The sequence below is a fragment of the Notolepis coatsorum genome (assembly GCF_963971535.1).
Source record: "Notolepis coatsorum genome assembly, chromosome: 5".
Classification (NCBI taxonomy): Eukaryota; Metazoa; Chordata; class Actinopteri; order Aulopiformes; family Paralepididae; genus Notolepis; species Notolepis coatsorum.
The window spans coordinates 199,892,611-199,907,685 of NC_140169.1; the positions used below are offsets into that span (position 1 = coordinate 199,892,611).

General features: G+C 52.1%; 1 protein-coding gene across 1 annotated transcript in view; it reads right to left on the reverse strand.

The window, feature by feature from the left end:
* col4a1 (collagen, type IV, alpha 1) overlaps positions 1 to 15,075 on the reverse strand; it is a gene marked incomplete at both ends in the record, with an annotated part of 79,103 nt that overhangs the window by 21,701 nt on the left and 42,327 nt on the right. Inside the window, 5 exons of the mRNA XM_084314414.1 lie at positions 670 to 768; positions 2,754 to 2,906; positions 4,786 to 4,875; positions 4,967 to 5,134; positions 5,543 to 5,656. Of these exons, the coding sequence (XP_084170540.1) occupies positions 670 to 768; positions 2,754 to 2,906; positions 4,786 to 4,875; positions 4,967 to 5,134; positions 5,543 to 5,656 (624 nt within the window). The remainder of the gene's footprint in view (positions 1 to 669; positions 769 to 2,753; positions 2,907 to 4,785; positions 4,876 to 4,966; positions 5,135 to 5,542; positions 5,657 to 15,075) is intronic.

The window sequence follows — 15,075 nt, forward strand, 5'->3', positions numbered from 1 at the left end:
GATGACTGAGTGCAGCTGTGCATATGCTGAGCAGCTTTCATGACTGCGATCTGTGTGTCAGTGGGCTTGATTGGTCCAGCTGCGCACAACGGTCATTATTGCTCGGCAGAGGTCCATTATCGAGTAATAACGGACCTCTGACGAGCGCTATTGACCAATCACAATCAAGCATTTCGGCGAATGTTAAAACGCCATGTAATAAGTAATGTTAATTACCTGAAATGATTTTCTTGGGGGGATAACCCTGCATATATCGGTATTGGTTGATATCGGTATTGGAAATTAAGAGTTGGACAATATCGGTATATCGGATATCGGTAAAAAATCCAACATCGAACATCCCTACTTTGAACTAATAACTAATATGTATAATTACGCTACTTGTCTGTTGCACAGGCAGTCTTTACATGATGCTCTTCATGGATGCGACACACGATACAATCAGGAATCAGGAAAACGGTAGGGGGTAAGCTTGGGGGATTTCCGATAAGCCTGTTACACCAATAAAGATGTTTTTTTATTTATCAAACATTTTAAATCCTTGAATCCAACCCCATTCGTTAGATCAGTAACTGAAATTTGAACAGCAATGCCTTTGCATTACTTTATTACAGGAAAAAGTTATGTGATTACAGTAACGTTATGGTTATATTTTCACATGTTTCCCACCTGGTTGGCCATGTAGACCGGGCTCTCCATCCTTCCCTGGCATCCCAGGGTCTCCATGCTGCCCAGGGAAGCCCTTCTCTCCGGAAAACCCATGGTCACCTGAGGAGAAAGACGGGATTGGAACGTTTGAGACGGGCTCCCAGTGATCTACAGTACATGTAAAGTCAGCAGTTCTTAAAACTGTGTCAGAATGCAAAATAAATGTGGGCCTTTTTCCCCCCTGGTATGGTAGCTCACATAACAAAAACACTAGCATGTTTTAATGACCCTGTGTCTCAGGGACCTACCTTTCTGCAAAGGTTTTTTACCTTGTATTAAAGATACAATCCATCTGCAAGCTAGCCTAGCTTAGCACAAATGAATGGGAATGGATACAGACCACTAGCCTAGCTTACAACTCTGGGAGAGCTAGCTGGTCCATATCCACTTCCAATCATTTGTGCTAAGCTAGGCTAGCTTGCAGCCGGATAGCTTTCTAGTGAACGCACAGAGGAAATTGGTATCTATCTTATCTCCTTCTTCTGGAGAAGATGGTACGCACATTTCCATAATGTTGGCGTATTCATTTAAGACTCATACAACCTATTTCAAGATATGCTCATGAAAAACGTTCTTGCTGGATTTGCAGGTGATGTTGCTTGTCTCAAGATATCATGACAACTTGTCATGACAACTCCTGGGGAAGTATTCTTTAAAATGACAACAGTTCAAGGATGGCTCTCTGTTCCAGCAGCCTCCTGCCACAGTAGGTACAAAACCCAGATTGATGGTTGCTGTTGTTGACGCCTAGCCTATTAGTTAGTTAGCTGGCTCTATACAAGGTTTTGAGTAGCCTGTGTAGCACAAGGCATGCTGGGAAACTGATTAGCTAAACACATTCAGGAATTCTGCAACTCTGTATCTCCCTGCGCCATTTCTGTCTAAGCTAGTGTACAATCCAGGCTATGTTATGTTAATGAATGGGATATATAGGCATGGTTTAGCTTATGTTCAAAAACCTTCACAGGGTTCCTTTTCTTTAATTCAGGATATTGTAACCGATTTGAACCTGGGACCCACAGGCAGCCGCACTTACCAGCTGAGCTAAAGGGTCAGACTTCTCGGGGAGAGGACGACTGTAAACTACTGCCGAGTCGGTCGCAATCAACCAGCACCTGCTAGCGGGTCTGCCCCTTTAGCTCAGCTGGTTAGTGTAAACTACAGTCAACCAGCACCTGCTAGCGGGTCTGCCCCTTTAGCTCAGCTGGTTAGTGTAAACTACAGTCAACCAGCACCTGCTAGCGCGTCTGCCCCTTTAGCTCAGCTGGTTAGTGTAAACTACAGTCAACCAGCACCTGCTAGCGCGTCTGCCCCTTTAGCTCAGCTGGTTAGTGTAAACTACAGTCAACCAGCACCTGCTAGCGGGTCTGCCCCTTTAGCTCAGCTGGTTAGTGTAAACTACAGTCAACCAGCACCTGCTAGCGGGTCTGCCCCTTTAGCTCAGCTGGTTAGTGTAAACTACAGTCAACCAGCACCTGTTAACGGGTCTGCCCCTTTAGCTCAGCTGGTCATTGCGGCCTCCTGTGGATCCTACGGTCCCAGATATAACCCTTTGCTAAGTCTTTTTTCCCCCAGCGTACAATCACAACAAACAGTTACCAGCCAATCTAAATGGTGCATTTTATATCGTGCTTTTATCCAAAGTGCTTTACAATTTTCAGTTCCCCACATTCACCCATTCACTCACATATTCACACACAGACAGCGGAGGCAACCATGCAAGGTGCCGACCTGCTCATCGGGAGCAATTAGGGGTTAAGTGTCTTGCTCAAGGACACTTCGATACGCTGTCTTGGAGGAGTAGGAACTTTTTTTTAAAAGTTAGCATTTTGTACTTCATTGTTTGCATTTTGTACTTTAGGTTGTACTTTAGTTTGTATATTCTATATTTTGTATAGTGTTTGGACTTTATTCTTTTTACTTTTTTTTTTACTGTATGAAGCACATTCTCAGGGGGCTCATACAGAGCATTGCACTGTAATGTACCTTATATGTGAGAAATAAACCAAAAGACGCTCCACGCACTCGCTCAGTGTTGTCCCCACCTCTGATTCCGAGCTCTCCCTTCTCTCCCTTCATGTGGATCATGTCCACGTCGCTCATGTTCCCAGCAGGGCCCGCCAGGCCCGGCTCTCCCCTCTCTCCTTTGGGACCGTCCTCGCCGAACTCCCCTCTGGGTCCAGTGATACCGGGCACACCTGAGAAGGAGAGAAGAAGAAGAAGAAGATATGACCTAATTTCCCATCACATTCAGTAAAGCCCCGATGCTGGCTTCACACAACATGACCGCATGCTAATCCACTCTCAACGTTATTATTTCAAAGCAAATATCTCATAAAGCGGATACCTAATTATTTCAAAGCAACTACCTCAGACATAACAGATGTTGAGTACTTTCTTGTGATATATCACATTTACACAGATTTGTAGTTTCAGACCAGAGTTATACTATATACGGCTTTCTTGTTTGTAAATACAATGTGTTCGAGCCAATCAGTAATACCCACTGAGTCATGTGACTGAGTTGCCCCCTACCTGCATTGAGCTGCAGTGCTACTCTATGGTACAAATCTATAGAGAAACCATGGCACTCCCCTGATTAAAAGTAAAATGGAGCTCTATAGAGAAACCATGGCACTCCCCTGATTAAAATTATAATGGAGCTCTATGGAGAAATCATGACACTCCCTTGATCAAAAGTATAATGGAGCTCTATGGAGAAACCATGGCACTACGGGCATGTTACATAGCAAGTTTCTGGTATGGTAATGTAATGCAATTTTTGCTTTTGCTTTTGTGTTTTTTATATATGTCTTTTATATGTTGTATATTTGTATAATTTGTATTTACTAACAGACTCTATTTTGATAGGTCTTTTCTTTTGTCATTGAGGACCAATAGACTCAGGCACACCTGCGCCGTGATGTCATTTCCTGCCAAGTCATTAACCACCTGTGTATATATATATGGAGAAATCATGGCACTCCCCTGACTAAAAGGATAATGAAGCTCTATGGAGAAACCATGGCACTCCCCTGACTAAAATTATAATGGAGCTCTATGGAGATAATGTCAGATAAAAAATGAAATACTCCCACTTTTCTGAAAAGAGTTGTTGTTAAATCTGACATTACAAAAAATCCATCAAAATCTGTGTTGTTGCTAATCATTGACACATGCCTAGCCTGTAATAATCCCCCCCAGAAAAATTTACTTTGAATTTGATATATTGAAAATATTTAACTTTTTGTGTTAATTTTCTTTTACAATAATTTGTGATGCCATCACACAAACTGGCATTTAAAGGGTTACAATTCGAAGATGTATTGAATATGTGTTTTTTTTTCTTTTTTCTTTTCAATAATTTGTTATGCCCATCACAAACACTGGAATTTAAAGGGTAAAAATGCAGGAAATTAAGTCTTTGTAACAAAATAATTCCTGGTGGGGGACCCCCACTTAGAAAGTGGCCTGACTAGGGCTATATTTCACACTATATTTCCCAGCCTGAATTATTTCCCCAGTCCGGCCCTGCTTATGTGAGAGAGAGAATGAAGAACAATTGCTTGCTGTGTGTGGGAGAGAGAGAATTAAGTACATTTGCTGAAATACAGTTGTTCTTAATTTTCTCACTTGCTATGTGAGAATGTTAGTTATTATGTTCTCAATTACCCCTTGCATTGTATGAGTTGTGTGGAAGAGTTTGGTAGTTCTAGTGCTACCCCTTTGTACATTGTGGCTGTGTCTGACAAAAGTTAACAATAAATAATGGTATTAGGAATACATTTGCCAGGCCTCCTGCGTGAACTGTGCATAGCTGAATAGACTGTATTTTAACGTCTGCCATATGGTCGTACTTGGAGAGCCAGCTACGTTCTCAGGTGGTACTTGGTGTAAAAAGTTTGAGAACCACTGCTCTACTCTATCAAGCTAGCTATGAGATTCATACAGACAGTGCTGCTGAGGATATTGTAAACAATGACTGAGTATTATGACTGAGTTATATGTAAACAATGTAGTCAGAGTGCGCTCTGTTGGACAGACTGTGATGACGATTGTTCCGATCTTCCTGCTTACCTGTCAGACCCGGAGAACCAGATGTTCCTGATGGACCCATGTGACCCGGTACACCTGGAGTCCCTATGATCCCCATCTCTCCCTTGGGTCCTGGGAAACACACATAGATTACATTAAGTGCTATTTCATCAGTCAAATTTGTATTTATTTCATTTCATCCTTTTTGTCTCGTCAGTCTGACCTTGGTTCCCAGCGAACCCGTCCCTGCCTGAGGCGCCCGATCGGCCCGGCAGGCCTTTAGACCCAGGCAATCCGGGGAATCCTGAATCTCCCTTCACTCCCTCTGGTCCGGGCATGTCCAGTCCGGGGCCACCAGGGTACCCCTTCTCCCCCCTCACACCGCCGTGGCCTACACACGGGGACGACAGGTGGCAGGTTGAATGTAAATCCGTCATCGCATGAAATAATAATAATTTAATAATAATAATAATTGTGATAATAATAATGAAAGGAATGTTGTTAACACCAGCGTTGCTGTTTGTAGCTAAATCGAAAGTGTGTGTCTTTCTTGAATTAAGGGTCTTTCATTACTCTCTAGAGCTCACGTAACCACATTGTTTTAAACTCATTGTAGAATAAAAAATGTATTTAAAAAAATAAATAAAAAAACACCAACATGGTCAATGTAAAAATCAAGTTGTTCTTCATTCCTGAAAAGTGGAGGTTTTGGAGATTCAATGTGTTCACTTCAGACGGCGATTAATTCATTTCAAAAGTAACATTTGCATGCTGGGATGGGCGCTCGGTTTCTGCTCACCAAATGGTCCAGCCTCTCCTGGTGGTCCCTGAGGTCCTGGGGCTCCTGGTTGCCCTTCTCCTTCAGGGCCTGGTGGTCCGCTCAATCCAACACGTCCAGGAGGACCAGAGTCACCTAAAGGTGGAGCCCAGAGAGAGATCAAGAAACTGGTTAATTGGTTTTACTGGACCTTAATAAAGCACCACTCGGCTATTAAAATGACAACTTTGTTCTTGTGGTTTGCTCCAGTGGGGTGCTGCCCCTCCCTCACAGAAAGCTAGAGAGAGGGCAGAGCGAGTCAATTGAACTGAGACAACTCGTAACGTATTTAGTACGGTATTTCAGAGTTGTAAGCATTAGCTAGCTAGCTTGATTAGCCTCACCTTTCATTCTCGCATTAGCTCACTAGCTTGATTAGCCTAACCAGAAACCTTTCAAAGGGAGACTCATTCTTGCATTAGCTAACTAGTTTGATTAGCTTAACCAGAAACCTTTCAAAGGGAGACTCATTCTTGCATTAGCTAACTAGTTTGATTAGCTTAACCAGAGACCTTTCAAAGGGAGACTCATTCCAGCATTAGCTAACTAGTTTGATTAGCTTAACCAGAGACCTTTCAAAGGGAGACTCATTCTTGCATTAGCTAACTAGCTTGATTCATCTAACCAGAGACCTTTCAAAGGAAGACTCATTCTCACATTAGCTAACTAGCTTGATTAGTCTAATCAGAGACCTTTTAAGCGAGACTAACCAACTCATTCTCACTGCCTGTAATGCGTCACGTGGGTTACACAGGGCGAACTGCCCCCCAGATTCAGAGACTAGAGCAGGTAGGCTACAGGTTTAATTCACCCCAATGAGAGATGTAAAGTTTTTGACCAAATGCGGCTACAGTATTTGTTTCTTTACTATGGAAATCAAGGTAAATATTGGACCATCTCTTACAAGTTGAAGGTGTTATGAACATTCTTGCACTAAATTGACGTTTTTCGTTAAATTCTGATCAGCGTAAAACAGGTTTGTTTGAGACTTGTCATGCGACTTGTCACAGTGTTAACACATCTTTGTAAAACTCCCGCCCGCTTATGAGACAGGAACTGGCACAGCTTGGAATGTGTCATCTTCTTTTTGCTCTGGTCGAGCTGCTGTTGTTCTTAGGTCTTTCATTTTTCACAAAAATCTGCTTGACTTGTATGGAAAATAAGCTTTATGGTACTTTTTTAATCTTTATGCGACAAAACCCTTTGACACTGTCAGAAACACCTGTCGTCTGTAGTAGGAACATCCACATGCAACACGTTGTGATCGACCCATAATGAATAATTCCGTTTTCCAGATGAGCATAACAACATAAGAGTTTAAATGGGCACACTATTTAATTATATTGATTAATATAAATACATGTTTATTTATTAGACTTTAAAAACTCAACATTAATGAACAATCAACCATATTAGTCAACTGAAATAGCCTACTATGCCCACATCAGCAGCCAATATGTAGGCTCCTGGCTGCCAGGGCAGGTAAATAGAAATACTGACATCTAGTTAAAAACACAACCAGATAAATAAGATGTAATATCCCATACCGAATCAATCTCAGGAGATGTTTCAGTCATGAAGAACTGTGAAACCTGTGCTTGGGTCCTTTGAGTTCTTATATTTCGGGAATATTTTTGTTCTCCTAAGGCATGCTGTTTGACGTCAGTCAGTCCACCATGCGCCACAGAAAACACACACCTACATACTTTGCAGTTTGCTTTATAAACATCTCCACTGACGCTATCAAGCCAGGGGTTTGCCAGTTCCCACTCATGTCTGTACTTCTGGAGGCGGTTTGTATTTTTAGGACGCGCCGGTGGATTGGCACAACCGCACAGAACGTTTTAGCAACGTGAATGTGAGGATTCGCCTGTTCCCTGAACTTTTCCCTGTCTACTCTCCCTCACCAGCCCCCACCCTTGCGATGATTTAATCTCCTCTACTCTTCACCAGCCCCCACCCTTGGACTACCTTCACGCAGCTGTCATAGTTTATGATTAGCGCCCCAGAGGGCTTTATATACCTGGACCTCCCTTCCAGTCCTGGTCGGGTCGTTCTGTATCTGTGTTCACTCTGTGTTCATGGAGTTCTGTACGTTACCATCCTGTACGTTACCATCACCTGCCGCGTCTCCGGCGTGAGACGACGTGCCAGCCATCACCACCTGTCGCCGTTTGCCTGGAGTGGGACACCGTCTTCGCTCTCTAATTCTCTACGGGAGGTTTTCCAGTGTTCCCACTCCAGACGTCAAGCCGGCGCGTCATCGCTCCCTATTTTCCACGGGAGGATGGCATCTCTTCGCCCCGGTCCCCTGGGACCCCTGTGTTCTGCGCTGCCCGTCTGCAGCATCCGAGGAGGATCCCCGTGCCAAGCCTGGAGTGGTGTTCCCACTCCAGACGTCAAGACGGCACGCATCGCTCCCTATTTCCACGGGAGGATGGCGTCTCTTTGCCCCGGTCCCCTGGGACCCCTTTGTTCTGCGCTGCCCATCTGCAGCACCCGAGGAGGAGGAAGAGGATCTCCGTGCCTGGAGTGGGACACCGCCTTCGCTCTCTAATTCTCTACGGGAGGTTGCCAGTGTTCCCACTCCAGACGTCAAGCCGGCGGGTCATCGCTCCCTATTTCCACGGGAGGATGGCGCCTCTTCCCCCCGGCCTCCGCTGTCGGGCCCCTGTCTCAAGTCAAGTCAAGTCAAGTCTCCGTGCCCGGCCCCCCCGAGGAGGAGGAAGAGGATCTCCGTGCCTGGAGTGGGACACCGCCTTCGCTCTCTAATTCTCTACGGGAGGTTGCCAGTGTTCCCACTCCAGACGTCAAGCCGGCGCGTCATCGCTCCCTATTTCCACGGGAGGATGGCGCCTCTTCCCCCCGGCCTCCGCTGTCGGGCCCCTGTCTCAAGTCAAGTCTCCGTGCCCGGCCCCCCCCCCGAGGAGGAGGAAGAGGATCTCCGTGCCTGGAGTGGGACACCGCCTTCGCTCTCTAATTCTCTACGGGAGGTTGCCAGTGTTCCCACTCCAGACGTCAAGCCGGCGCGTCATCGCTCCCTATTTCCACGGGAGGATGGCGCCTCTTCCCCCCGGCCTCCGCTGTCGGGCCCCTGTCTCCGTACCAGGCCTCCGCCGTCGGGCCCCTGTCCCCGTGACAGGCCTCCGCCGTCGGGCCCCTGTCTCCATGCCTGGCCCCCGCTGTCGGGCCCCTGTCTCCGTACCAGGCCTCCGCCGTCGGGCCCCTGTCCCCGTGACACGGCGTGACAGGCCTCCGCCGTCGGGCCCCTGCCTCCGTGCCCGGCCTCCGCTGTCGGGCCCCTGTCTCCGTGCCCGGCCCCCGCCGTCGGGCCCCTGTCCCCTTGCCAGGCCTCCGCCGTTGGAACCCTGTCCTCATCCCTGTAAGCAGCCCTGGCCCGTAGCCCTGGCCCTTAGCCTTTGTCCCTGACACTTAGCCCTGTCCCTTAGCCTGTTCGCCAGTGTTCCCACTCCAGACGTCAAGCCGGCGCGTCATCGCTCCCTATTTCCACGGGAGGATGGCGCCTCTTCCCCCCGGCCTCCGGTGTCGGGCCCCTGTCTCAAGTCAAGTCAAGTCTCCGTGCCCGGCCCCCCCCCCCGAGGAGGAGGAAGAGGATCTCCGTGCCTGGAGTGGGACACCGCCTTCGCTCTCTAATTCTCTACGGGAGGTTGCCAGTGTTCCCACTCCAGACGTCAAGCCGGCGCGTCATCGCTCCCTATTTCCACGGGAGGATGGCGCCTCTTCCCCCCGGCCTCCGCTGTCGGGCCCCTGTCTCCGTACCAGGCCTCCGCCGTCGGGCCCCTGTCCCCGTGACAGGCCTCCGCCGTCGGGCCCCTGTCTCCATGCCTGGCCCCCGCTGTCGGGCCCCTGTCTCCGTACCAGGCCTCCGCCGTCGGGCCCCTGTCCCCGTGACACGGCGTGACAGGCCTCCGCCGTCGGGCCCCTGCCTCCGTGCCCGGCCTCCGCTGTCGGGCCCCTGTCTCCGTGCCCGGCCCCCGCCGTCGGGCCCCTGTCCCCTTGCCAGGCCTCCGCCGTCGGAACCCTGTCCTCATCCCTGTAAGCAGCCCTGGCCCGTAGCCCTGGCCCTTAGCCTTTGTCCCTGACACTTAGCCCTGTCCCTTAGCCTGTTCGCCTCTTAAAGGCACAGTGCCGCATTTTCCTTATTTCCTTGACTCTAGTGTTTTGTGTTCTCCCCTGTTCCCCTCTCCAGTGCCCCTGGTCCTAGTCCTTGACATTTAGCCCTGGCCCTGTCCTTTAGCCCTAGTCCCTTAGCCTGTTCGCCTCTTAAAGGCACAGTGCCGCATTTTCCAGTTTTCCTTGACTCTAGTGTTTTGTGTTCTCCCCTGTTCCCCTCTCCAGTGCCCCTGGTCCTAGTCCTTGACATTTAGCCCTGGCCCTGTCCTTTAGCCCTAGTCCCTTAGCCTGCTCGCCTCTTAAAGGCACAGTGCCGCATTTTCCTTATTTCCTTGACTCTAGTGTTTTTGTGTTCTGACCGTCATGTTAGTGTTCTGCCCCGTCATGGTAGTGTTTTGGTCGCCCGTTGGCTCCCGTGGAGGGGGAGGTACTGTGAGGATTCGCCTGTTCCCTGAACTTTTCCCTGTCTACTCTCCCTCACCAGCCCCCACCCTTGCGATGATTTACTCTCCTCTACTCTTCACCAGCCCCCACCCTTGGACTACCTTCACGCAGCTGTCATAGTTTATGATTAGCGCCCCAGAGGGCTTTATATACCTGGACCTCCCTTCCAGTCCTGGTCGGGTCGTTCTGTATCTGTGTTCACTCTGTGTTCTTGGAGTTCTGTACGTTACCATCCTGTACGTTACCATCACCTGCCGCGTCTCCGGCGTGAGACGACGTGCCAGCCATCACCACCTGTCGCCGTTTGCCTGGAGTGGGACACCGTCTTCGCTCTCTAATTCTCTACGGGAGGTTTTCCAGTGTTCCCACTCCAGACGTCAAGCCGGCGCATCATCGCTCCCTATTTTCCACGGGAGGATGGCATCTCTTCGCCCCGGTCCCCTGGGACCCCTGTGTTCTGCGCTGCCCGTCTGCAGCATCCGAGGAGGATCCCCGTGCCAAGCCTGGAGTGGTGTTCCCACTCCAGACGTCAAGACGGCGCGCATCGCTCCCTATTTCCACGGGAGGATGGCGTCTCTTTGCCCCGGTCCCCTGGGACCCCTTTGTTCTGCGCTGCCCGTCTGCAGCACCCGAGGAGGAGGAAGAGGATCTCTGTGCCTGGAGTGGGACACCGCCTTCGCTCTCTAATTCTCTACGGGAGGTTGCCAGTGTTCCCACTCCAGACGTCAAGCCGGCGCGTCATCGCTCCCTATTTCCACGGGAGGATGGCGCCTCTTCCCCCCGGCCTCCGCTGTCGGGCCCCTGTCTCAAGTCAAGTCAAGTCTCCGTGCCCGGCCCCCCCCCCCGAGGAGGAGGAAGAGGATCTCCGTGCCTGGAGTGGGACACCGCCTTCGCTCTCTAATTCTCTACGGGAGGTTGCCAGTGTTCCCACTCCAGACGTCAAGCCGGCGCGTCATCGCTCCCTATTTCCACGGGAGGATGGCGCCTCTTCCCCCCGGCCTCCGCTGTCGGGCCCCTGTCTCCGTACCAGGCCTCCGCCGTCGGGCCCCTGTCCCCGTGACAGGCCTCCGCCGTCGGGCCCCTGTCTCCATGCCTGGCCCCCGCTGTCGGGCCCCTGTCTCCGTACCAGGCCTCCGCCGTCGGGCCCCTGTCCCCGTGACACGGCGTGACAGGCCTCCGCCGTCGGGCCCCTGCCTCCGTGCCCGGCCTCCGCTGTCGGGCCCCTGTCTCCGTGCCCGGCCCCCGCCGTCGGGCCCCTGTCCCCTTGCCAGGCCTCCGCCGTCGGAACCCTGTCCTCATCCCTGTAAGCAGCCCTGGCCCGTAGCCCTGGCCCTTAGCCTTTGTCCCTGACACTTAGCCCTGTCCCTTAGCCTGTTCGCCTCTTAAAGGCACAGTGCCGCATTTTCCTTATTTCCTTGACTCTAGTGTTTTGTGTTCTCCCCTGTTCCCCTCTCCAGTGCCCCTGGTCCTAGTCCTTGACATTTAGCCCTGGCCCTGTCCTTTAGCCCTAGTCCCTTAGCCTGTTCGCCTCTTAAAGGCACAGTGCCGCATTTTCCAGTTTTCCTTGACTCTAGTGTTTTGTGTTCTCCCCTGTTCCCCTCTCCAGTGCCCCTGGTCCTAGTCCTTGACATTTAGCCCTGGCCCTGTCCTTTAGCCCTAGTCCCTTAGCCTGCTCGCCTCTTAAAGGCACAGTGCCGCATTTTCCTTATTTCCTTGACTCTAGTGTTTTTGTGTTCTGACCGTCATGTTAGTGTTCTGCCCCGTCATGGTAGTGTTTTGGTCGCCCGTTGGCTCCCGTGGAGGGGGAGGTACTGTGAGGATTCGCCTGTTCCCTGAACTTTTCCCTGTCTACTCTCCCTCACCAGCCCCCACCCTTGCGATGATTTACTCTCCTCTACTCTTCACCAGCCCCCACCCTTGGACTACCTTCACGCAGCTGTCATAGTTTATGATTAGCGCCCCAGAGGGCTTTATATACCTGGACCTCCCTTCCAGTCCTGGTCGGGTCGTTCTGTATCTGTGTTCACTCTGTGTTCTTGGAGTTCTGTACGTTACCATCCTGTACGTTACCATCACCTGCCGCGTCTCCGGCGTGAGACGACGTGCCAGCCATCACCACCTGTCGCCGTTTGCCTGGAGTGGGACACCGTCTTCGCTCTCTAATTCTCTACGGGAGGTTTTCCAGTGTTCCCACTCCAGACGTCAAGCCGGCGCGTCATCGCTCCCTATTTTCCACGGGAGGATGGCATCTCTTCGCCCCGGTCCCCTGGGACCCCTGTGTTCTGCGCTGCCCGTCTGCAGCATCCGAGGAGGATCCCCGTGCCAAGCCTGGAGTGGTGTTCCCACTCCAGACGTCAAGACGGCGCGCATCGCTCCCTATTTCCACGGGAGGATGGCGTCTCTTTGCCCCGGTCCCCTGGGACCCCTTTGTTCTGCGCTGCCCGTCTGCAGCACCCGAGGAGGAGGAAGAGGATCTCCGTGCCTGGAGTGGGACACCGCCTTCGCTCTCTAATTCTCTACGGGAGGTTGCCAGTGTTCCCACTCCAGACGTCAAGCCGGCGCGTCATCGCTCCCTATTTCCACGGGAGGATGGCGCCTCTTCCCCCCGGCCTCCGCTGTCGGGCCCCTGTCTCAAGTCAAGTCAAGTCAAGTCTCCGTGCCCGGCCCCCCCGAGGAGGAGGAAGAGGATCTCCGTGCCTGGAGTGGGACACCGCCTTTGCTCTCTAATTCTCTACGGGAGGTTGCCAGTGTTCCCACTCCAGACGTCAAGCCGGCGCGTCATCGCTCCCTATTTTCCACGGGAGGATGGCATCTCTTCGCCCCGGTCCCCTGGGACCCCTGTGTTCTGCGCTGCCCGTCTGCAGCATCCGAGGAGGATCCCCGTGCCAAGCCTGGAGTGGTGTTCCCACTCCAGACGTCAAGACGGCGCGCATCGCTCCCTATTTCCACGGGAGGATGGCGTCTCTTTGCCCCGGTCCCCTGGGACCCCTTTGTTCTGCGCTGCCCGTCTGCAGCACCCGAGGAGGAGGAAGAGGATCTCCGTGCCTGGAGTGGGACACCGCCTTCGCTCTCTAATTCTCTACGGGAGGTTGCCAGTGTTCCCACTCCAGACGTCAAGCCGGCGCGTCATCGCTCCCTATTTCCACGGGAGGATGGCGCCTCTTCCCCCCGGCCTCCGCTGTCGGGCCCCTGTCTCAAGTCAAGTCAAGTCTCCGTGCCCGGCCCCCCCGAGGAGGAGGAAGAGGATCTCCGTGCCTGGAGTGGGACACCGCCTTCGCTCTCTAATTCTCTACGGGAGGTTGCCAGTGTTCCCACTCCAGACGTCAAGCCGGCGCGTCATCGCTCCCTATTTCCACGGGAGGATGGCGCCTCTTCCCCCCGGCCTCCGCTGTCGGGCCCCTGTCTCAAGTCAAGTCTCCGTGCCTGGCCCCCCCCCCCCGAGGAGGAGGAAGAGGATCTCCGTGCCTGGAGTGGGACACCGCCTTCGCTCTCTAATTCTCTACGGGAGGTTGCCAGTGTTCCCACTCCAGACGTCAAGCCGGCGCGTCATTGCTCCCTATTTCCACGGGAGGATGGCGCCTCTTCCCCCCGGCCTCCGCTGTCGGGCCCCTGTCTCCGTACCAGGCCTCCGCCGTCGGGCCCCTGTCCCCGTGACAGGCCTCCGCCGTCGGGCCCCTGTGTCCGTGCCCGGCCCCCGCTGTCGGGCCCCTGTCTCCGTACCAGGCCTCCGCCGTCGGGCCCCTGTCCCCGTGACAGGCCTCCGCCGTCGGGCCCCTGCCTCCGTGCCCGGCCTCCGCTGTCGGGCCCCTGTCTCCGTGCCCGGCCCCCGCCGTCGGGTTCCTGTCCCCTTGCCAGGCCTCCGCCGTCGGAACCCTGTCCTCATCTCTGTAAGCAGCCCTGGCCCGTAGCCCTGGCCCTTAGCCTTTGTCCCTGACACTTAGCCCTGTCCCTTAGCCTGTTCGCCTCTTAAAGGCACAGTGCCGCATTTTCCTTATTTCCTTGACTCTAGTGTTTTGTGTTCTCCCCTGTTCCCCTCTCCAGTGCCCCTGGTCCTAGTCCTTGACATTTAGCCATGGCCCTGTCCTTTAGCCCTAGTCCCTTAGCCTGTTCGCCTCTTAAAGGCACAGTGCCGCATTTTCCAGTTTTCCTTGACTCTAGTGTTTTGTGTTCTCCCCTGTTCCCCTCTCCAGTGCCCCTGGTCCTAGTCCTTGACATTTAGCCCTGGCCCTGTCCTTTAGCCCTAGTCCCTTAGCCTGCTCGCCTCTTAAAGGCACAGTGCCGCATTTTCCTTATTTCCTTGACTCTAGTGTTTTTGTGTTCTCCCCTGTTCCCCTCTCCAGTGCCCCTGGTCCTGGTCCTTGACATTTAGCCCTGGCCCTGTCCCTTAGCCCTAGTCCCTTAGCCAGTTCGCCTCTTAAAGGCACAGTGCCGCATTTTCCAGTTTTCCTTGACTCTAGTGTTTTTGTGTTCTCCCATAAAGGGACTGTGCCGCCTTTGTTCTATAATAAAGATTTGCCCTGTTTTGGCTTACTCTCATACCTGTCTTGTGTTGTGCGATTGGGGTCGGTTACAAACCATAACAGTGAAAGCGCGAATTCTCATTGGTCGTGAGCTGCTGAGCGAACGCCCATCATACCAGAGTTGCCAAATCTGTTTATTTTCCGCAACTTTTGGACACAATTTTGCTTGTTTTTGGCTTGTTTTTGTAGGTCGGCTGGCTCATTTCTCTCACAATACTGGCAACCTTAAAATACTGTACGTTACAAAGTGCGTCCCGTATCAGTTCAATATGGAACGCGTCTTTTAGTTTCCAATTACGGGACGATTCTGTATTTTACGGGACGGGTGGCAACCCTAGGGGAGTAGATTTCAGCTTTCCTCGGTCAGCTTGTACAGAGAGGAGCTCGACCCCATGGATTTTGCTGAAAAAGGGGATT